Source organism: Hirundo rustica, chromosome 9 (genome assembly GCF_015227805.2).
Source record: "Hirundo rustica isolate bHirRus1 chromosome 9, bHirRus1.pri.v3, whole genome shotgun sequence".
NCBI classification, from domain to species: Eukaryota; Metazoa; Chordata; class Aves; order Passeriformes; family Hirundinidae; genus Hirundo; species Hirundo rustica.
Genome location: NC_053458.1, coordinates 6,761,161 through 6,786,054, shown reverse-complemented (window position 1 = coordinate 6,786,054; position 24,894 = coordinate 6,761,161). Strand labels below are relative to the sequence as shown.

The following is a 24,894-nucleotide window of genomic DNA, read 5'->3' as shown; positions in this document are numbered from 1 at the left end:
CTAAGCACTACAAATATATCAAAAATAATTTTCTACTGATTTTATTGTGTGGTCAAATACATGCAATCACTGCCTCATGAGATAAGTTACTTACCCAAAACTTAATCATAAATGCTTAATATTGTTTAATCTCAGTGAAAATTTGCATAAAACTGAGCTTCAAATACAGTTTCAGGCTCTTTTCATCATTCAACGTGCATCCATGATGCCCTTAATCAGAACAAGGTACTCGTAGAGTGTGGACAATATATACACCAATAAATCTTCAGCATCTACAAAGCAAATTTTAGGGTAACGGGTATAAAATTATTTGAAAATAGTTTTTTAATTAAAAAAGCCAAATTCATCAGGGCAGAAGCCTTCCCATGTTTCTGTATTTTCTCTATGACTACACTTTTTTCCCCTACAGTATAGTACAACTTCACAAGAATCTCCTGCTTGATTTACCTGTTGAAAACATTCTTAAAAATGCAATAAAAGGAGGCAATACAGTTCATTTACAGCTCAGCACTGAGGGCTCTATGATCCATACTGCTCGAGCCGTGAGTAATAACAATTTCACACTGAGGCCAGTAGTGTATGTGGTGCACACCATTTTCTTTTCTTTCCAATGTCACAAGGTGCAGTGGCTTCAGAGACGAGAGAATTGTGAAAAACACACTGGCTTTCAGTGGATGTCCCAGTCTGAAGCCCAGAGGGGCTGGTGAGTGGGGTTACACCCAGTTCACAAGTGGTTTCCCCCAAGGGTCAGTGTTGGGGTTTCATCCATTCGTTGATGATCTGGACAAGGGGATTGGGTCCACCCTCAGTCAGGTGCTCTAATCATATTAACTTTCATTTATAAAAGGCAAAATGTTGCATGTTCTATGAGGCCTGACCAAGCAGCACTCAGGAGAGAACGCCAGATATCTTTTTTGTGTTTGAGCTAACGTTATCGACTGCTGCATGTTTACAGACAAATAAAATGTTAAATTAATGTAGTTTATTTACACATGTTGATGCAAGTATGTACGTAAACCAATGCACACACTGTAGCTTTGCATAAACACAACACTCCTCTTATGGGAACTATGAATAAAAGCCTTATTTAGCACAGCAGTAATTTATCCTCTAAACAACTTCGCACAGTTAGAGAAAATAAAGTGAAAAACAAAGGAATATAAATGATTAAAAGCTATTTGCTGTGATACTTCACTAGAAATTAAGATTATAGAGGCCAAGAAATTTCCAGTCAGGACAAAAGGCTTTTTAAATCTTTTAAATCTTTTGTTGTGCCTGTGACTACAGGTTGAAATGATTGATTTTCCTCTATGACAGTGTCTTAAATTGTGTGTCACACAGTCAAAATTTAAAGCTTGATAGGTCCACAGTACAGTTTTAAAATCATTCAAAAAAGCTCAACATTTAATTAGGAAAAACATTAGACCAATTAAGACAAAATGGTAGTATAAAATATTAAGGTAAAACATGTATTAGTGTGACATTTGCATTTTTATGAAGTATGAATCACAAAGAAATAAAAACTGCTGCTAAATTTCAGTTGTCTCTTTTAAAAATCTTGTTTCCATGGCAATGCTGAGAGTAAGTTTTCAGAGGATGTAAGATATGGATTTTTTATTTTAAAAAAAAAAAACACAACAGTTTAAATGAGAAATAGCAACATCATGGCCTCTTTTCAATTTTCTAATATGCCCAAGAGGCACAGGAAATAAGTCACCAAGACATCAATGCCAGGATGAATGCAGGAGGACAGACCCTTACTTATTTCACTGGTTTGCAATATGCTGCTAAATAAACACATTCACCAGTGTAATTCTGCTGCAAACACACTAATTGTTAGCAGGCAGCAGTATTTTTGCAATCTGAAGGCCTAGTAGAGCCCATTCAATCAGGAAAACTTAATAACAACACTCATTACCAAGATGAGCAGAAATTCCACTACAAAGGCTACCTACGACAAAAGTAACCAAGTGATTCTTCTTTTACATTCCAGATCTAAGAAAAGTTGTTCAAGTCTCTAATGAGTAATCAGGGATTGAGGTTTCTAGGCTACAAAAATCCTGTTATGGCAAAAAAGGCAGAAACCTAACACCCAAATCAATACTGTATTACTCTCTCCACAGGCAAGAGCTGCTGGGTCAGGAAAATCATGAAAAATTCATAGTGAAGGTGGTCAAGTCATCCATAAGATAGAGAAAATAATGCTATATCTAAAGATCCCTTGAGCAATCGAAGACATTTTATAGATTTCACCATGGATAAGTGCTGGTTTGTCTCATCTATGTGCCTTAATACTGTTCCTCTCTTATTTCTAACAGTAAATGAGGATGGTCTGGTCTATATTTACTGTCTTTCCTATTTACTTTATTAATTTCTCTGTCTTTGTGTTCCACTGTCATTGCAATAGCCACCCTCAAGAGAATTCTGAGTCGCTCCTGCTAGAAGAAAAAGCAGGTAACACATCTTGAAGGAGTCCTCCACCTAAATTCCTCAGCAGGGATGAGCATAATTTGGGCTAAGGGAAAAAGTTAGGAGTATCCTGCTCCTTTTTGTGACATCACTTCTGCAAGGGGGAAAAAGCAACAGCCTGCATTTTTATCCAGTGAAAACTCTCAAGCATAAAAAAGAAAAATACAATTTTATTTCATATAAGGGTAATAGAAGGAAAAGAAGTGTTTCGAGACACACATATGAAAAAGATTTGAGCATGATTAATAACCAGGTTTGCACATCTTCATTCCTCCCACAGCATCAAATTTATGCCTAACAAAACAACAGCAAAAAAAGTAAAATGGCAATGTAGGTCCTCCTGTACAATATATAATAAAGTAAGTAATAAAAAGGAACCCTAACAATAGCAAGAACTGATAGAAATCTAACTGCCAGATAGAAGACACAGCACTTTATAAAGCTTCATAAACATTTCTGAAAACTGGGGAAAGGTACGTTCTTCCACAATGCACAGAAATCCAAAGCTTTCCGGTAGGATAAGATGAACAGTTATCCCACACCTGTAAAAGATTTAAATATTCCATGATTCAAGACACAAGACACTTTGTGGAAAATGGATATAGTCATGATTAAATCTGTTATGCCAAAATAAGATAAACAGTGTAAGAAAGACTGTGCATCCCTCTGCCACTGAGGAAAAAGAATCAAATTAAGGATGAAAACTGCTACTCCATTTTGTCAATTGTCTGCAGGATGCAGTACTGTCTCCTGTTCTTTAACAGCCATTCCTATCTTGTGAGCCATTTCAGAAACTGTTAAAGTCTTTTTTATTGTGTTTAAAAAATATTATTCACCTGTGAATGTAATTGTCCAAGCATATTGCCTCTCCAGATACACATTACACTCAATCATGCGCAAGTTCCTGGAATAATCTAGAAAAGAATGAATAAAGGGGCAAGACACATTCTCTCTTAGACTTGAATGTACTGGACATTCACCTAGAACATTAATGAACATCCCTGATCCTGTTACATAATGCCAGTCAAAGACCCAGAGAGTAATTCCATACCTCAAATGAATTTCACATTTTTTTATTAGTTTCTTCTTCTTTATGAAAATTAGGAAAGAATATTTGGGGTTAAAAAGCAGGAAAAAATTTATTTGGACAGTAGTGGGAGACTTAGCTCTGAAGGTTTATGCAATTTTACTTGAAAGCACATGAGAGAATTTATAGGGATTGGTGCCAAGTAATATAAAGGCCAACTTTCCAAAGTGCTAATAATACTGAAATGTCACTAAAGTCAATGGAAACTTGGGTTATTTTGCACTTCTTAGAAAATGTTTGAAAATAGCGAGTCCATAACAGGGACCTTGTAAAATCACTTGTGGCACCTGTATTCCCCTAGCAGAGCAAATATCAGTGCAGAAAGCAGAGGTTATTTTGAAATAGAGGGGTGAAATCAGCTGCAAGGAAAAAAAGGACTTTTTATTGGCATCTGCATGATCAGGCAGTGTGCATTCACAACTTGTGCCACTACCACAAAAGATGACAGACGTTAATATGTGTCACCAATACATTGCCTTACGAAAAAAAGAGTGTTCAAACAAATTTACCAATGATGGTTCTTGAGTCATAGATCAAAATATTTAAGGTTTGGGCGTTTTTAAACTATACTGACCAATGTCCAAATCCATTAAAGGTTTATCAAAAAAGTTTCCTAAATTCAATACATTATGATTCAGCAAGTTTTCTAGAGCATGACACCATTTGTCATAATGAATGACAACATTTGTGGGGCTGCCAGTCCTTCACTATGCACAGATTAATATTTTCACCTAGGTGAATATAGAAAAGTTTTACCTTGGTGAGATGAGAGATTGGAAATCTGTATCTTTGTGAAGCTCTGGTACTTCAGTGAGAGCCGTGTGTGGGGCTGAAACACTGATTTTTCTCAGCACTCTCCATTGCCACCAGCTGAACTCCGCTGATTTCAGAGGAACCCAACCTGCAGCCTTGGGTGTGCCTCAAGTACCTTATCCAGAAGTTTCCATTTACATGGCTTAGGTTACAAGTTCTCTGGGTTAAAACACTTGCAAGAGCAGCACAAAAGATGCCACTTGTCTTATTTTAGCTTATGGGTATTTATTATGTATTAGTTATTTGCACGGCAGACAGAATTTTTCTTTTTTCATTTCTCCCCACAGAAGTCCTCTAAGATACTCTAAGACATTCTTATAATAGTATGCAGATACCAAAAAAAAAAATCCATTAGAAAAGAATGAATGATTGGGAAAAGGAATACACAATTTAAATAAACAAAATCAGTATTTCTTACACAGAGATAAGGATACTCCCTAGGAGAATGTTCAAAACTCTGCATTTGTTCTTCTTGATTATACACTTCATCTTCAAAACCAGGAAAAAATGCAAAATATTTTTCATTCATTTTCCACATACATATAGCACATCTATTAATAAAATAATCTTTGGGTTTAGTAGAATACATTTTACAGCCTGATAAGCATTGCATTACACACAAAGTGAAATGGCTGTATCATTTACTCATGCGCTCCTCTCATTTAATATAATATCTGTAACAGCCTGCATCTTCTCACAGTATTCTAACTTTACATTACTACAAAACACAACTTCATAAATTGTAAAGGTCTATACAAACAAGGAATGTATTTTAATACAGAAAACTTGACACTATCACTGCACTTTTCTTCAAAAATATCCTTTTCTTTCTTTGACATTTTTTTGGCTTACACAACAGGGTGCCAAACATTTGTGACAGCTTACAATAGAAAAACAATATTGCTTTTAGTTAACAATGTTAGCTATGAATATATATTGACAGCATTTTCACTGCAGATTTGCTGCCAACATAATACAAAGCAAATAGCATTCAATATGTTGGAACACTCAGGGGAATTAAAGAGTTTCAAAAACAAATTTATGGCATTAGGTGCTGAATGCTAAATCTAATGAAAATGCAAATTCAGAAGTATCTCCTGCACATACTTCATGCAAAGGAACACAGTTTGGCAAAGTGATAAAATTAAGATTGTTTAAGCCAGGAGAAAATTATGTTAAAATGCCTCTGCTTGTTTGGCTTTTTATAAAGCCAGTTTTACCACAAAGATTAATTTTTTTCCAAAATTCTTTCTGCTTTTCTTCCTTGAAGTACATCAGAGAGAGAGATCATTAAAAAAAAAAAACAAACCAACTCTGAATTCAAAATGCTCCCAAATGTTTGGAGAAAATACATCTACATCATTGTATAATTTTAATATTTGTAGTTTCACTACTAATTATGTACAAACCCAAGCATCACTGTTCCCTTGAAACAACAGAAGCTGAATTTTCCATCCAACTCTTACATTTATTATTATCTACAAAATGAGCAAAGGAGTGCATAGAAATTACTATAGAAATCTTATTAAAATACAGTAATTTACTGCAACATTGTCGTCTCATCTATATATTAAAATGTATTTTTAAAACATAACATGTATTGACCGTACCTTACAACTGACATGACATTAATAGTTTTTAAATCATTTAGAAAGTGAATTAATGGAGGTCAACAATACCACAATGCCAAGAAAGCAGAAATTGATCAGGTTTTGTAGCTGTTGAAATAATATTTTTTTTTATTAATTTTTAGGGAAACTTGATATTTATCATGACTGAATCATAACAAGCTGTTCGACACTTATATCTAACAGTCCTTTTAAGACATAAAAATATTATATAAATTTTAAAATAACTTGTTTAGATAGATATAAAATTATATTGTTATAAAAAAATTCTTCATAGGTTACACTGGTACTACTGAAAGCATTTTGCAGTCTTTAAATAACAAAGAAAAAATGAAAAGAAAAATGAAAAAATGAAAAGAAAAAAATAAAAAGTATTTGTAGAATAATATTTGATTTTAAGCACTGAAGTATAAAATTATTATAATCCATAATTATCAAACCCACTATAACACACAGAAATTTATGAATTTCAGGTTTATTAGAAAGCTGAATGAAACACATTTCAGGATTAAGCTTGGCCATCACACACAGATTTCCATGAGAGTCATACTACTTGCATTATAGAATAGCCTAAACTGCAAAATTATACAGTATTTCCCACTCTGGCGAGAGAGCCACAACTCCACATTTAGATCTGCAAAGGAAAATCAGGAAATGCAAAGCTTCCCTCTTGCTAAGCTATGAATTTCAAAATGTGCTTTCGAGCTCACCCAGTGCAATATGGACCCGTATTCTCTAAGCATCAAACGAGCTGATTTTTCAGAAGCCGAAAGACTCCTAAACTGGTGAGGATGGAATAAACACAGTTAATTTGTTAACATCTACCCTGTCTCTTTTCACTAACTGTCAAGGAAATCATATTTTACATTTTTTTCAGTATGTGCTTAGAAAGGATTTCCCAGTAACCTACACTAAATCTCACTGAAGGGTGACAACAGAAATCAATATGTGTCTCTGAAGAATAATCTAGCCAAACATTTACATTTGGAAAATTCATTTGTATTTGCATGAGAAATTCCTGGTGAAAAAAAAAAAAAAAAAAATTATCTTCCTGCATACGTGCCATCTCTTTTTATAGGCTGATTTTTATAATGAACAGGCTTTAAATCAATAAAATAAATATATATAACTCCACATAACATAACAATTGACCTAGGTAGGTAGCTATATTAACCTCTGAAAACCCAAAGAAAACCTTCTGCAGCCATAGGGAAGAGAGGATCCATGAGGAACAGCTATTGTAGTTTCATCCTGGATATTCCAAAGCCATGGAATTGCCATTCCACATGCCTGCCAGGAAGGACATTAGGTTTAATCTGGCTATTGAGGCGATTCTAAACCTAACACTGGAGGTACTCGGCATCACTGTCGAATTTGCCGGGCCAGGAAATGCCCTGCCATGGACCCCACAATACTCTGTAGTGCTCTGATTGTGGGATTAGTTTTGCCCACAGAGTTCACAGAAGATCCGAACACAAACACACAACAAGCTGCAAAGCTGCAAAGCTGCTTCCCTGCATCACCCCTGAGCGTGACACGGTCCTGCGTGGAACCATGCAAAGGGAAAGGAAAACCCGCTGGGAGAATCCTCACATTGGTGTGAAATATTACTTTTATGTTCTTCAAAGCTCCATGAGAATTTTCAGAGGGACAATGAATACAACACCCTTCAAAAATTATGCTACACAATTAGAAATTAAATAAGTGTCCTGTAGAGGACCATCAGTTCAAGACAGGAAAAACCGCCACTCCAATAAAAGCTTGTTACAATGTTCAAGGTTAAGGCTCTGAACTCACAGACTTTGATGTTCAGCAGGACCATACATATATTAAGTGGGCAAAAATTTCGGTAATAATGCTCTTCTCTAAGTTGAAAATTATAATAAAGAAGTAGTTGTCCAATTTGTTGTCTCCTACCTTGGAAAATTATTAGGGGAAAAAAGAGACTGCTAAACAGAGGCCACAACCCTGTTCAATGACTGGCTTAGAGAAAACAAGTATTTTGGGGCAGATTATTTGTATTCCTTATACCAAGCCACTAAAAGCTTCAGAAAGATTATCCTTTCTATTACAATGTAAACGCCATTCAACAACATGCACTAGATTTAGCACAAATACATGCAGTTGTTTTAAATCTATGCTGAATGTGTTCCACTGTATATACATCCTCTAGTAAAAGGAGTAATAAAACACTCATTTCTACTCGAAAATACCTGCCGAGTTTTAGTTCCTACATAACATAATGCATATTTAGACTATCATGTTATTCTGTAAAAGATGTCCAAACAAGATGATTTGATGTTGGAATAGTCATCTCAGAACAACCAGAGCAATGTAAGGTAAAATAATTGTCAAGTCAATCTCTAGCTTACACGTTATTGCAGAAATAAATTGAACTCTGCTCTAGCTTTTTGACACGTAATTCTGATACTAATGGGTTCAAATCCATTTCTCTTTGCTCTCCTTCCTAACAGGAAGCCTCATGTAATACTGTGTCAGAAATCTACCAGTTACTGGCTAATGTTTCCCTTAAATAAAAAGTCTCTGCCTGTAATAGTATTAACAGCTGCCATCAGTTTACAGTAATGAGCCACAGTTCATCATGGTAGTGCTACTATGAAAATTAGAAGCTTCCATGGAGCTTCTCAAATCATCAAAAAAAAAAAAAAAAAAAATTGCCAGAGCCATCCTGAGCTGTGGTAACAGCAGATGTTGCCTATCCAGGGTGTAAAGGTCATATCCTAAATTAGGGGAACTGTACTCAATCATCAGAACCACCCAGCTGATCATTCTGCTTTTTGTATATAAAATACAGCAGCTCTATGTTGAGAGTCAGTTTATAAATCCAGTGTTCATTTTCCTTAACTTCCCAAAGCAAAAAAAAATTGCACAGTCATTTTACAGAGTATTTCACAGCTTCTTCAATGGATAAATTAAAATACACTTTGCTGGAAGAAACGTAATAATTTAACTATATATAGTGTAATATCTCAGTTAACTTATACAGTTTTCCAGTTTCAATTAACAGCAAAAACAAACAAACAAAATAAAAAGAAATGTAGCTACAAATCTTGGCACTTTAATTTTATTTGCTCCCTAAAAAAATTGAAAGTGAATATCTTAATGTGTGATAACTGCAGAGTTTGATAAACTAAGCACATACTTACAAACAGTATAGCAAAGGAACAAAATATTTAATTGAGATCACGATGGAACTTCTCTGCAGCACTTAACATTGTAGGAACTTTGCTCCCTCTGAAATCAATGGGAGACAGATTATTCTGAATATTAAAAATTAAAAATTACTCTGAATTAAAAAGATTAAAAAAAAATCTGAAAGCAGGAAAGTTCAAAACATTTCATCTTCACTTCTTCAGTGTATGCTTCCACATTCTAATATAAAGACTCTTCAGTAACAGAAGGAAAATGAAACCAAATTTGCATGGAAGACAATTCTCTCTGGAACTAAAAAAGGGAATATTTAATCAGAAATCAAAAAAGTTTTAAATTGAAAGAAAAGTAAGCATGTCACATCACTGACATCAAGATCATCACTGCGCTGATTTTGTTGATGGCATCTATAATGTATTTTTGACATTTTGAGTGACAGGTGCCACCATCATAGGAAATTAAACACACCTGGCCATTAGTTTCCTGTAGGCAAAAGGCAGTGTTAAATCTGAAGCATACAGTATGTGTGCAATAATTACTGAACACTGGCAGCTGAAATGTTCTTACAGACACCTGGAACAGAAAAAGTTTATGAATTTAATACTGCCTTGCCAACAGTGAGTATTTCACCGGGACAGATGTTGTTCTGGTAATGCTGACTATTTCCTGTGCTTACCAACCTACCTGCATTCATTACTTTTCAAAGGATGACACCCATCCTGACAGCTTTGGATAATTTCATGAAGATGCACACGATATTGCACTTAACAGAGTTTCACATGCACCCTCAATCTATTCCAAGCACAACTGAATTATTGATCCAAAATAAAATTAAACGTACTCGAAAGGATTCCAACTTGGAAGAATAATAATTTATAAATCTAATTTTATACATGACCAATATAGGCACAAGTTTCCAAAATGGTAACATTCTTTTTCTTCAAAACTGCAGTATGTTCAATTTATTTTTCTTTTTTTAAATGTTGAGACGCATATGCAATCTATTTTAAATGTCATCACTGTTTCTTATTTAATTATCATTTCATATGGCTTCCTCAGTAAGTAAATGATTACTTCAACTGCTATAGGTATCATCTAACCCTATGCACTTTTGACTTATGATAAAATTGTACCACTTTCCAACACAGGGATCAGTAAAACTACTTTTAAAAATACAAAGGCTCTTTTGAAATAATTTTGATTTTTAATACAGATTTCAGATAATTCAACCCCTTCCCTAACAGACACATATCACCAGATGCTACAGTACCACAAGGTCTTACAAAATTTGCATCATCCTTCCTCCAATCCTTCTTTTCCCATTTATTTTCAAGTTGAAAGGCATGCGCTACTCAAATTATCTGCTTACCCTGTAGTAAAGCTGTTACTAAAAAGATATTATCCAAATGCACCCTCCTCAGCCTCTCGTGTTTTCTAGGCAGATGGACATGGATTTATATACATTTTATATATAAAATATACATATGCACACAAATACAGCTTTAAGGAACTTGGCCAGTGGAGGATATGCAGTGCAACACAGTCATACACAGGGATGTCATCGGATTAAACAAAAACCAACTTTAAGTCCAGACTTCTGCTGCTTCGAAAATCCAAAAGGAATCCCAAAGGATACAAATACATAACTCTTATTTTGCTCAACTGTTGTCATATTTGCTAGTGAACACCAAAGAACTTTCACTGAAACCATTCTCTAATTCAGATTAACTTCTTTTATGTGATTTTTCCTGATGAAAATGTGCCAAGACTACTTTGTCTCCTCTTTAATCTTAGAAAAAATGATTATAACTTCAACCTTTATGCAGTATTTGCTTTTCTCCAAGGGAAAATAAATCATGGTATGATATAACATGATAATGATGAATGATAATGACTGACAAACCCAGCAGCCTTAGATGCATGTCAAAGTTTAAATCTTGACCATGTTCAGCCACAAGAACCAAAATCCACTATTTGCTAGCTAAGAGAAAAGGGAAAATTTCACTCACATATGAAACAAATAAAAATTTGATACTGCTCCAACTAAATCAATACTAAATCACTACAGTAAGCAGTGAATGAAAAGTTATAGCAATGATGCTACTCACAGTTACATCTTGAAGTCAAAATGGGAACGAGAGCTGGTAGTGTCAGCTGGGTTACTGATACCCATTTAACCTCTTAAATATAAATGGTTTTCAAGAAAAGTATCAAAAGCAAGGAAACAAAAAAAACTCATATTACAAAACAAAATTGGGACATGAAAAAAAATCAGGTTTTGCCTACCTGTGCAAATGGTGACTAAAATACCAAAATACAGGAAGAGTTGGACGTCTCTTTCTAGCATGCTAAAAATTCACATAAGAGTACAAAAAAATGGGTAACAACTTGGGGCTTCCTAAACACTGAAAATTCAAATAATCTAGTGATTCTCCTTGCAAATCATTATAAACAGCTATTTAGAGAGATTACAGGAGCTGACCAGAAGAGGATTAATAAACTACTAAGGTAAATTATTAATAAATGAGTGATATTTACCTAATTTATTAAGAAGCTATCTGCAATGAAGCACACTAAAGAAATTATGCATTTAAGGTTGGTTAGGAATTGTTGCAAAAAACACTTTATCCATTCACTTCAAATGTACTCACTTCAAAATTTCATATCTGTACTCTTTCATAAAAACATGCCCTTTTACATATGCATTTTCCAAAGCTAGGTAAAGGCAATATAGCCTTTAAAGCACAGTAAAGAAAATATCTGTCTTCTCAAATGAGAAGCTGGAAAGAGTGTAAGACATTATAAAGCATCTTGATACCAGTAACTTAAATCCCCAAATGACAGTAGAGCAAAGCATGTCTGCTTAAGAAGAAAGTAAAAAGGTAGCCTGTTTCCAAATTTAGCCTGCTTTTGATGTCATATTCACTCCATCTTACTTTGGATGCAGCTTCGGCAGGAATTAACTGCACAGAATGAGTTCTTAGGTCAAAAAAAAAGGTTGAGTACCTCAAATGATGGCTGCTTTTCTTTTTTCCCCCCTGCTTCTCCAAAACGTGTCAGTTGGTACAAAGAGAGACATTATCTCTCCGTATACACATATCACTCATATCTTTAAACAATCACAGCTGTAACATCATAAAGAAGCAGTTGTCTGCTAAGGATCACTGACGTTTTTTAGGACAGTAAAAAGAGGCCTGAACATATAAAATCCACTGTCAAAAACAAATTTTCCCTGAATATCTAATCAATTAAAGACAACAGATATCTTACAGCCTTTTATATTTTACAAAACAGTGTAGGAAAAAAAAAAAAAAGAAAATTCCACAATGACAGTTCCATGCATTCATAATAATGTCCAGCTATGACAATCTCTGTCTTACCTGGGCATCCTGTTTCAATTTCTGAAAAACAGGCTATCCTTTTTCCTGATCCATACCCACACATAAACCCAAAAAAAAAAAAAAAATCATGAGTCAAAATTCTAGTTTCAGTGCAACAGCAACTGAAGTAACAGAGAGAAAGCTTTTGAAGTAAATAACATTTGGTTCTTTGATTTTAACCTCAATCTGGATTGATTTATTAACTGTAAGTAATGATCAAGTCTTAGCTGCCAAATATCCATTCTTCTCCTCTATCCTTCTTGGTATATTTTGTCAGTACCTTTGTGATGAAGAACTCCAAATGTGTTTATCAACACTTACAGAACAAAATTTGGCACTATTAGGAAACCCCTTCTGTTGGAAGTTCTTTTTTTAATCTCAGTGAAAATACCATTTCTCAACATGATTCATCAGACAGCAGAGCTGCTCAGGGTACACACACACACAGAATTTGTCATGAGGCCTAGATGTGCATTACTTAGTGGTATAATATGGCTGCTGTGTGTTAAATAAAAAATCCTCAAATACTTTTAATCCTTTCATCGCTTTCTTGTATTTAACTCTTATCTTTTCTCAAAATGCTCAAAATTAAATTTTCCAGGACAAAGATCATCTTTCCCCAGTGTAGTTACAGTATCTGGAACCGTGAGTGTCAAGTACTTGAGAAGAATTTCTGGCTATGGCCCTCAAAAACAATAATCATTCTCTTCACCTGTAAAATCCTCCAATATTGGTATACCAGCATATTTTTTATAATTTATCGCACGTACACATATTTCTCTTTTTTTTCCCAAAAAGCTCAAATGAATCACTGTTGCTAGTAATAGCATTAAAGCCATTCTAGCTCAGAGGTAATCTTGCACCTGAAGCACTGTATATTTAAAATACTTGAAATGCAATTGGGAGATGAAATTTGTTCATCCAATTTCCGGCTGCACAGAGAAGGAATTTAGCAAAATCGTTGATGGTGTTTTAAGGGCCATGGCTGAAGTGAATAGGAAGCAAACTCTGCCCAGTAAAGAGCATTATCAGGAATAGAGAGCAGCCTGCGACACGTATATAATTAGAGAAATTGGAGGCTTTGCCCATGAGACCATGTGTTCCACAGCAAATCCTATTTCCTTCACTCTCCCTTTCATGGATATGTGTAAATCATAAAAGTCCCTGTGTTTCCCTTACATATAACATATCAGTTTCTTTTTCTCTTTTCCAATATTGGTGTTAATTGAATTCACCAAACAAGTAACAGGAAAGAATCATAGCTCAGATCTTTTCAGTCCAACTGACTTGCAAGTCAAAAACAATATAAAGAGACCAAAAGATCAAATTTTATACCTTGCAGGAATCTTACATGATGGTTCATTGCCATCATAAATATAAAGCATTAGCTACTTTTTAAAATCTTCTTTCCTCGTGAAAAACGTATAAAATAAAACTGACAACATAAAAGGTCTGATGTAGAAGTCCAAGTCATAAGGAGGAAGAAATTAATCTACCAACTTCCAAATTAAAAAAAAAAAAAAAAGTCTCTTGGTTCTTCTTCAACATCAGAAAGTAAACAGCAAATAAACCAAGTTTATAATAAAATTCTAAAAATAATTCTGGAAATATTAGGGCTGTCACTGGCATACTACAGAGCTTAGCTCTATTACCTATGAAGCACAACAGTAACCTCAAACATACGTAACAGGAGCAAGGAAGCAATCACTCTGAAAAAGACTTCTGTATGATAGGGAAAAACAAATTAGGCCTGAGTTTCCATAGTGATACAGCAACAAAAGGCTGCTGCAATTTCCAGCTGTCTATAGTGAGGCAGTAACAGAGCAAAGGGACTCGAGCCCCTTCTCTGTAAATTGGGATTAGCATACTCAGAATTATCCATTAAATTTTAGTTCCGCACTATAAAGAAAATATTGAAGGAACTGGAAGAGGAAGAATAATAATAAAAACAAGAAGTTCTGCAAGAAGCAAAATTACTAAATGCTATGGATTTGGATTTCATGGTTGGATTCTCTGGTATCTTAAAAATGCAAATTCCAATGAGTACTTTCTCCTATTCATCTCCTCTGTGGATTCTCTGATGTTTAATAAGAAATGATCTCATACTATAGCCTGTCTGCCAGTGGGAACACTAATGGGTCTCTTGCCCATCTGGTAGCCTGTTTTCCCGAAACTTACAGGAATTCCTGTCCAGTGGTGCTGAAACTGGCCAAGAGTTAAGAAGCTATTGAAGGGGAAAAGAGAGGAGAGGGATCAGCAGCCATACAAAAACCTAGGCTAGCAAGTAGACACTGTGACCGTATAAGCTTTGCCTCCTTAGGAAACTGGGCTAATTATCAAAGGACTCAAAGATTCACTTATGATGAAAGTCCAAAGACCCCCAAAGCGGAAAAATACTTAAAAGGTAAAGTGGTCTATTGAATACACGGCTGAAAGAACCAAACATAATAGCTAGGTTGAGACACAAATGATGAGGAATGTTATAATTTACAGAAATATAAATGTTAGTCAGGGATGATGAGGATTTATTTGTACCAAGAGGAGTTATTACTAAGCAGAATTGCAACTGGGAATTGTGGGATTAAATAAAGGAAAGCTTTAGGCTAAAAATCAAGCAACATTATAAGTGAGAGGAGTCTATAAAACAGTTCTGAGACATAAGAAATGGAAGCTCCACGGCTTAAGAAAATTAAAATCAGAATGCAAAGAACCTATTTTCTTATAGAACAATAATGCATGGATGATAAGATTAACTGGAATGTCTAATTGGTCTTTCTTTTCATTTATCAGTAGATTATTAACACAAAATACTGCACTAATAAATAATATAAAAACAAAAGTAGCTACTCTTTGTGAGTCCTTATTCAAACGTCTGAAACCAGACCTAAAAGATATAAATGTACAGATGTGCCTTCTTCACACATTAATTATACCATACGTCAAAAATAAATACAATATTATCCAGGTAATGATTTATAGAGAGCTATTAAAATATCTACTTCTACACATAATGTTATCAAAGGTCCTTCGTATTTCTATTAGTGCAACATTTTCAAGCAATACTGAAAAGTTTGGGCTTCCTTGGCACTGTTTTCCAGTAAAGCATAAAATAAAATAATCAAAATGCAGAAAACAGATTACATTACACAGTATGTTTGATGTAGCAACTTCTAACTTTCATTTAATATAGCTGAGCTGCAATGACTAATGCTGCCCATGGCCTGTAGTACAAAGACCTAAAAAGGGTTCCAGACTAGATTACGTCCAGGCAGGTCTCATTTTAACGGAAATTGGAGAGATGAGAAAAAGATTATAGGAGCACACATTACAAAAACAGACCTCACAAGTCAAACTTAATAGTGGAACCATTCTCTTTCATGTAGACAACCATGAAAACAAATATCCTGTAAGCACTAGATATATATTGTATCTTTCTACCCGATCTCTTTGCCTCCTTGAGACAGATTCCCATTCATCTCATGACTATATAATTTGATCATAGTTGAGTAAGGCACAGCAGGGGAAAGGGTCTGTCTGATAAAGTATCAGGCTCCAGGATGACAGATAAACAATTTCATGATTTCCAGTTGTAACAGGAATGATACAGTGCTGGATATTAAGATATTAGTCTCGTAGGAATACAAATATCAAACTTCTACAGTCTTTTTCTCTTACTAAATATGCTTTATTTCCATTAAGTAAAAATGACAGACTGATTCTGATAAACTAAGTCACGCCATCAGAACAAAATTCAAGGCGCATGTGAAAAGTGAAATTAAATCTTTTTTTAATTATTTTTTTTCAGTGTGGAAGCTAGTATATAACTTTTATAAGTATACCAGTGAAAAAATAGAGCAAGGAAGTTTCTTTCTCAAGGGACATCTTTACTGCAAAAAAACTTTATTTAAAAGTAAGTGAAACAGTTGCCTATCAATTTGCATCGCATTTAAACCTCCTCTTTCACAAGGGACATGTTGGCAAGCAACTCCTCTGCTACAAGTCACTAGGGAAATGCCTGTTTGCAAAGGTACCCCATTGTTCTACACATATTAAATGAAGGTTTGAGTGATAATATTTGAACAGCTATGATGGATTTCTTTTTCTTATATTAACACACATATCTGGTTGGAATGCAAAAGCACAAATAAATGGCAGCCATTATTAATACCAGTTCTGTTAGTTTGCAAAAATTCTGTTGTCTTTGCAATGAAGTCCTGTCTTGGATATCCGAAAAGCATGGTCATACACACTCCTGCTGATACTTGCTTTTATTTAGAAAAATTCAAAGAACAAAGATATGTTTTAAAGAAATTTTTAGTTGCGAACCCTGCCTGTCATCTTTTTTTGTTAAAGAAAACATATTCTGGAGTAAGCAATTTTTGAAGCAATCCTACCAACTAATTTATTATCACTTACCTGTGATTCCTTCACGTTTTCCACAGTGAAGTTGAACCAGACTCGAAAGCGTGGGTTGCAGGTGTCTGGCCTAATGAAGAGGTCATACTCAAACTCTGTGACGTGGTCCACCCGGCCAAGGTTCCCTACCAAGAACAAATGAAACAGGATGTGTTTTAATGAATGCCTGATCAACTCTCCAGGAACAACACTGAGAAAAGTTTTTAAAGCTTCTACCTCCGTTGGTTAAAATATACAAATATAATAGGCCTTACAACAGTTCAGAATTATTTTTTAAAGACAATTCAGAATTATTTTTAAAGGCATAATTGTAGTCATAAGATAAAATATATAGCACTAAACTACATGCATATGAATACACCAAAGAGAAGACAACACAGATTTTTATTATTCAATCAAATTGACCTTTTGTCTCCTCTTATCTGAACACTCCAATTATGTGTCCTAACACCCTTTTAAATGTTTCCCTTTTTCTTTTTTTTTTTTCACTTTTCTAATGATGTCTCTGCACATCTTTTAGTCCCCACCTGTTAGGATTTCTTTCTTTCCAATTGCTGCTCTTGTTCAAATCCCTGTAACATTAAAGAGTCCCCAGATTTCCCCCTGGCCTCCCTGGCTGTTGCTCTAAGCATCCCTCTCTCCCCACAGATGGTCCAGCCTTCATCTCCTCTGTGATTCAAAAACCATCTCAATCCTTTTCCTTCAACATTTACAGCCACTATCACCTCCTTCCAAAGACACAAATGAGATTTTTGCTTCAGCTTTTTCCTAGTGAATTTCATGGAATAGTATTTTTAAATATAGTCAGAGCTACATTGTCCCCTATGGCATTATTCAGCAGGCAACCACACTGGCTATAGAAATGAAGTTCAGCACTGGGAAAACTCACTAAGTGCTTTTAAATTGCTAAAATGGCATTTTTCCTTTGAAGTGTGCCAAGATTTTTAGATACAGGGTTTAGACTGTCCATTTCATTTATATATTACAAAAATAAGACTTTAAATTTTCCTTATCTATCCAAAACCCATCTCATCAGGTCTTGTAAGACAGGACCATGCTTTAGCTCACATGCTAAATTATTTTTCTTTACAAAAAGTAGCACTGAAAACCTGTGTTTATGGTTTCAAATATATTTTGGGGGTTAGATATGTATTTTTGGGTTGAGAATATACTGTTGGGTTCTAATGTGTATTTATAAGGATATTTGAGCTAAACAATTCCCTCATCAGCAAGTCCCTCTGCAGTCAATAGGACTGTTCTCTGGCAACACGTTGCTCAATACCAGCATGAGCAGCAAATTTCAGCTGATCTGCTGCTCTGGGCTGGAAAAGCAGGAGGAAAAAGACATTTTTAATTCTGTTTATCAATAAAGTTCCAGAATTTCTACCTTATCCTAAATTGTTTCTGGCTTTACTAATGGAACATATTTAATCTTCTCGATTTTTAATGTTATCCTCTACTTTCTACCCACATCCTTCTTTTCAGAAGAAAATTCTCTCCGCTGCTTCCCTCTGCAGAAATCTGCTCCACGCTCTCAATCTGTTCCTGAGGGCTCGCCTCAAGGAGACATTTGGCATCGGAAATATTTGAAAACCAGCTCTATTGCAAAGCCAGAACGCCTCTGCCAAACATAAATAATGTCACCTGCCGTGGCGGGTGTCGGTGCCCAGGTGCTGGCAGTGGGGCCGCAGGCCCGGCTCTTGGAGAGGCCGCGCTGCCCCTGCCCATTCCAGCCTGTTCCTGACACTCACAGATGGCTCCAGGATGGCCCTACCCATGGCACAGCCCAGCCCCTCAGCCCAGGTGGTGAAAATGTGTCCAGTGAAGGGCAAAACCCTACACAGACAGAGGGGCGAGGCAGCCTGAGGAGAACCGAAGAACGAGGAGGAGGAGGGAAGGGGGTGCTCTGGGAGCCAGGACAGAGACGCCTCTGTGTCCTGTGGGGAGAGGCTGGAGCAGGTGGATGTCTTCTGGAGGAGCATTGACTCACAGAGGATCCAGGGTGGAGCAGGTTGGTGCCCCTTGGAGGAGCAGTGACCCACAGAGGACCCAGGGTGGAGCAGGTTGGTGTCTCCTGGAGGAGCAGTGACCCACAGAGGACCCAGGGTGGAGCAGGTGCTCCTGACAGGACTGTGGCCCTGGGAAGGGAAAGGGCCAGGGTGGAGCAGGGGAGCAAGGAAGGATCAGCCTTCAGCCCCTTGCACCACTCAACTTCCCCCATTTGCATGGGGAAGTTGATCCTGGGAAACAGGGAAGGGCAGGGAGAAGGCATTGTTTTCATTTCTCTGATTTTTACTATGGCAATAAATTAATCTCCCCACAGCAGAGTGTTTTGCAGGCCATTGGTGAGCACCCTCCCTGTCTGCACCTGGACCCATGAGCTTTTTCATCTTATTTTCACCTCTGTCGTGGTGAGGAGCGTGGCTGAGAGAGCACTGAGTGGGCAAAGGCAGCTTCCCACAACTCCTGGCTTTAGCTGAAGTCCCTGACACATCTAAGTGCATATTCTGCCACAGGGGTCAGACCCATCCCTTACTAACAAATGAACCCAAACCTTAACATAAACTACAATTTCCTACAGATAATTCTCCAAAGTAAATAAGAATGGTAAAACCAAGCTATTGCATTGTAAGACCTTTAATTAAGTGACTTTGTTTTGCTGGGTTTTTTATTAAATGTCATGCATAAATGACATAGCTGGGATAATAATATTCCTTGGATGTTTCAGGATTTAGGTAGTCCAAGGTATACATCCCAAAAGTTTAGATTCCAGCTGCATCACAGGTCACAGATTTAGATCTCTCTGGACGAAGTCTGGTGTGTGGGTTCACTTCAGTCTGAGCTGTGCACATCCTGGCAGATTCTCTAGGGTTAAGGCAGCTGGCTGGATGAACACAGATGGTGGGCTAGGTCCATCTTGTAAACTAATAAACTAACATACATGCCTCCCAGCAATCCCAGCAATTCCAGATATGGATTAAGTTATCAGCAGCACAGAGCAGAGGTGCAAATTTTGATGGAATTACTCCCAAAGAAGGACACAGAAGCAATTAAATTCATATTTAAAGTTCAAAGACCATCAAAAACTTGTACTGCAAGGCATAAGAAACGAAAAGATTATTAAGTGAATAATTAAAACAGAGCAAAATGAGACCTTGACTTTGACCTTTTGCACATTTCAGTTTCTTTTTCAACATCAAGCTAACCTGAACTGGATGGCGAACAGATGACCCACCCAGAATCCTCAGGATCCCTAAACTAGCACTGGAGAATTGTACTGATGTCAAAGGAATCATGGATGGTGAAGAGCTGGTGTGCTGAAGCCACTACCACCCAGTCTGCTCTGGAAAACCCATCTCAAGTCCAGGAGAGACCTTAAAATTTAATCATTTGTGTGCTTGATTCCTCAGGAACCCCAACATGATTTTCTCTCTTGATTTGAATGCTCCCATTTCTCCTAATGCACTACTTTTCCTTTTGTGAGTTTATCAGTTTATTATTAGATTTTGCCTCTTAACAGGCACACATCAGCTGCCATTGTCACCTGCAGCCCTTTGCAGTTTGGTGTCATTTGGCCATTTCATTAGCCCACTATTTCTTCTCTGTCTTCCAGATGCTAAAGAGGCTGGACTGAGCACTAATGCCTTCGGTAACTAATTCAACAAGTTCCTCATGCTCAATAGACTATTGTTTGTAATATCACAGCCTTTGCTCACAATCTGTCAGCCTAATTTCAGCCCACATAGCAATGTCATTAAACAAGACAGCAGTTTTGGTACAAAGAAGCCAGGAACTGTAGGAACAAAACACCTCCTCGCTTTAAGAGATGCTTTGTAGAAAAACTGATAATGCCAGCAAAAAACATTTCTTGGTGTCCAAGAAAGGATATAAACTTCCCAATGTTAATCTCATAAATAAACTGAACAGCTTTTTGTCCTGCCTTCAAAATGCTGTAATCATGGGAAATCATTTATTCTAATGGATGAGAATTCTATTCCAATACCACAGATATCAGAGTGACATGCATTAGAAACTATAGAACAGGAATGAAAACATTGATTACACCATTCCATTTACATATTAATCCATTTTAACACTGCAAATAATTTTTTCTTAAGTGCAAACCACCTCTAAACTGATTTTTTTTATATCTGTAAAAGGTTCCATAAATTTTTTTCTTGCCTTTTTGCTAAATATATAGCAAGAGAAAAAACTATTTAATAAGTGGGTAGGCAGCAAGTTCCTCCTGTATCCCAGGGATTTCTGTGCAATTCCACAATGCATACACTGTACTTAGCAGTACCTGCAGCCAACAGTTTCTGCGGAAATTGTGACAAATGTAAGAGGAAGCCAGATAGCACCAATTTTGTGTAATGTACCTACCAACAGTTTTCAGTCATGGTACAACTACTGTATGACCCTTCATGTGCACAATTCTCGTTCTGTGTACATTGTTAGTCTGGTCATTTGTGATATCAGTAAGAGAGTCTGTTCACAACCTCATTGGTTAAGCATATTCTTCTAAAATCAGAGGAAAAAAGCCTCACACCACTAAAACGTCAGTTTTCCTTTACTTCACTTGGAGTTCATGTCCACATGAACTCATCACCACTCCATTCCATAAACACAGAAGTTGTATATATGAGGGAATACAGCATTCTCCAGAGCGTCATCTCTCCATATCTTGTGATTAGCATTATCTTTGGGGGTTAACATTATAAAACAGAAGATACTAATGTTATTTAAGGTACATGTGTGATTAATGAACTGATTGAGTAACGTGACCTGCAAGGGGGAAAAAGCCCAACAACATTATGAGCAATAAAATCTGAACTGGCTGGCACTCTAAGACAATTCTTGTTTAATTTATTTTTAATAATTTGGGTGCACATCTGGATGTCAGATTACTTTCTGAATATATCTTAAAACAAGTAATTTATTACGGTAGCTAGCACCTTGCAAAACATTTTGGATTTTCTCTCCTATGCACTCTGAAATTAGTTATGGAGTTTTTTTCTATTATTATTTTACTTTACAGAGATATTAGCACAGATCTTTTTAAACTGATGGTAAGAAATCAAATTCCCAAATGTCTATAAACTGACTTTCACTTAGCCTTGGGGTTTGTTTTTAAGACACGCTCAATTTTCAGTCACAGTTCTGTTCAATACTCTTAGCATACTGAGAAAAGAGGAGACATACTTTCCTTTAATCATTCAAGCTGAAATTCTTAATTATATTTGCTTAAATTGCTTTACAGAGTAATGTTTAGTGCAATGCTCTCAAAATGTGAATTGGAAGGGGTCAATAGCATGTTTCAAGTTTCTTTAAAAGTCAGAAAAAAGCCCAATGATACAATTTATTAATCATGCAACATACACTTAGTACTCATAAAATATTAATGTATATTGCTTCCTACATCAATAAAAAGTGTACTTTACACAAAGAAAGAAAACCTGCTTAAGAAAGTGCTAGCTAAAGTTACTAAACATTCTAACAATTATCATAAAAATGCTCGAAAAGAAAATATAGATATGTTAACCAATCCTAAAATCTTCTTAAACCGCACATTGTGCTTGCCTACAGAGAATTTTTAAGATGAAAAACAGACCTTGAGGGTCTTAGACAAGCCTGAGGCAATATAAAGAAAAAGGTCAAATACTCTGCTAAAAAGGAGCGTTATCTTCAGAACAACAACTTATCAGCCAGCTTGCAGCCCTGCTTATTTACAGTTATTGGTCCCCGAGGAAGTGCACTTCAGCGCAGGGCGCGATTACTTTGTAATGAGTTTGCCAGAAATGGTAAAGGAAACTAATTTGTAACAATGTGCTGTTCCCGGCACATGAACTTTCTCAGACACTTTTTTTTTTTGTCCGGCCATGAATAACTAACTTCAGCCTCCCTAATAAGCAGTGAAAACAGAAGTGCACTAAACCCGACTGAGTCGCGAGCGTAAATGTGCTGAAATATCAGTGATTATCCCTCTCAGCTGTCCATTACAGTACTCATGATGACCACCAATTCCCCTGTGGTGGATATATAGAATGCAGGTTTCAGGGGGTGGATTTGCACATGAAAATTAACACCATTTGGAAGAAAATAGCCTGCACCTGTCACAGATTAGCAACAAAAGGTCAAATGCCTCCTTTTACACCTAGAGCACTTGCATATTGTATGCCTTGCTCTTAGGAGCCTAATTCTAGTTTCTTAATTCAAAAAAGTGAGCACCACGGTGAACTGAGAAAAAAAAAGAATTAAATCTTGGCTAAAAGCTATCAATAAATCTATTGATCAAGATACATATGAATGGAAGTAGCTGAGGCAATCTCTGTCTCTAAAAGAGGTAGTTTTTCAAATGAGAATTACACAAAGTGCTCTTCTGTTTTTGTCAATATGCTGCCAGGTTTTGAAATGCTATTTTTCATCCACACAATAAAAATCTTGACAAGTAAGCAATAGAAAATCACTAATACACTTTCAGCTGCATTTCAATCTATACAAATTCTTTAAACAAAAACAACCAAGGAACAGATTGGAATATACATCATTTTCAGCAGTAGAACCTGGGATCAAGTCCAAGATAGCCAAACAGTATTAATCTATATTTCATGCAACTCTATATTTCCCAAAATAAGGTAAAATGTTGAATATGGAATAATCTCGATGGAATTCATCCTTATAGATGATAAAACACATTGAGATGATAATGCAAAGAAATTTTATCGATATGTTCTAAATGGAACAGGAACTACAGGGACTGAAATCAGTAAAAACTTCTCTCGAGTGAAAGATTAGATATCTTCTGAAAGGAGCGCATCTAGGAATATCAGATGTAAATTCCCACTTGCTTTATGGTCTTTGCCTGTAAAAAGAATTCATAAAAAATAGTTTGGCAATAAGTCCTAAAGAACTTCTAAATAGTATTTGATTTCTAAATAGGAAAAAAAAATCAAATGAAATAGGGATGATCTCTGAAAACCCATGACAGTTTTTGCATCATCTCCTAGATTCGTGCCCAGAGCATATGTCAGCTCAAGATACCTGAAACTACAAAGCATGATTTGAAAAAATAAGACAATTCCATAAAAACCACACATACAACATCTGTAAATTATAGGGTAAATTATTAAAATTGCACATATCAAACTCTGCAACACAAAGTAATATCTTTGCTATCACAGTTAAATCATTGTTCTGCAGAAAATCTCTCAGTACTCTTCAGAAATATAGCATTCTTTTAAAAACCTGATGTTTCAGTTAAAATCATATCAATGCTCATGACTCCACTTTTGGTCAAAATCCAGATTCCCTTCGAAAAATGGTCAAGAATATCAAATAGGCAAAGCATTTCAAAAGTACATGGTTCCAAAAGCTTAATGCTTCAGAACTGATTTGCAGTCTCTTTTCTATCTTGCCTCCTCTGTTAAGTAGGTTTTTTTTCCATAATGGTTTAAGTTTCTATCAATAGTGACCTCCAAATAACAGTAAATCAGTAGTTTTTGAGAAAAAGATTGTATGGGAACAATGACTGGTAAAAGCAGCTGGTAAAAGGCCAGGTTCCATCTCTGCAAATGGTAGATCAGGATGTAGCCGAGAAATTCTGATTGAGCTTTTATTGTAAGCAGACAGTGGGAAAAAATCTAATTGTGACTGAGAGCACATGGAAATTCTAGCTTTACACTTTTCCTGTTTATCTATGTAAAAAGCATTAAAATAAATTGTATGGATTTGGGTTGGGAGGTATATAAGTTATGGATCTCTATTGGTTTATTGGTTTCTTTTGGTGTTGATCTTAATTTATAACAATGAGAGCCTGGTCTGATTTTCCACACCTTTTCAGGATCACAGTCAGAGTTCTCTCTCCAATACTTTTCCTCCCAAGTGACATAAGTAAGGTGCACTGGATCCATTTCCTGGGGGAACTCTGCCC

The 24,894-nt window shown here is 36.0% G+C and overlaps 1 protein-coding gene across 3 annotated transcripts in view; it reads right to left on the bottom strand.

Moving 5' to 3' along the window:
* The window catches only part of LOC120756363 (BEN domain-containing protein 5-like), an 887,649-nt gene that overhangs the window by 823,577 nt on the left and 39,178 nt on the right, over window positions 1-24,894 (bottom strand). For all 3 annotated transcript variants that reach the window (XM_040072626.2, XM_040072624.2, XM_040072625.2), the window contains exon 3: window positions 16,965-17,089. In XM_040072626.2, coding sequence (XP_039928560.1) covers window positions 16,965-17,089 — 125 coding nt within the window. The remainder of the gene's footprint in view (window positions 1-16,964; window positions 17,090-24,894) is intronic.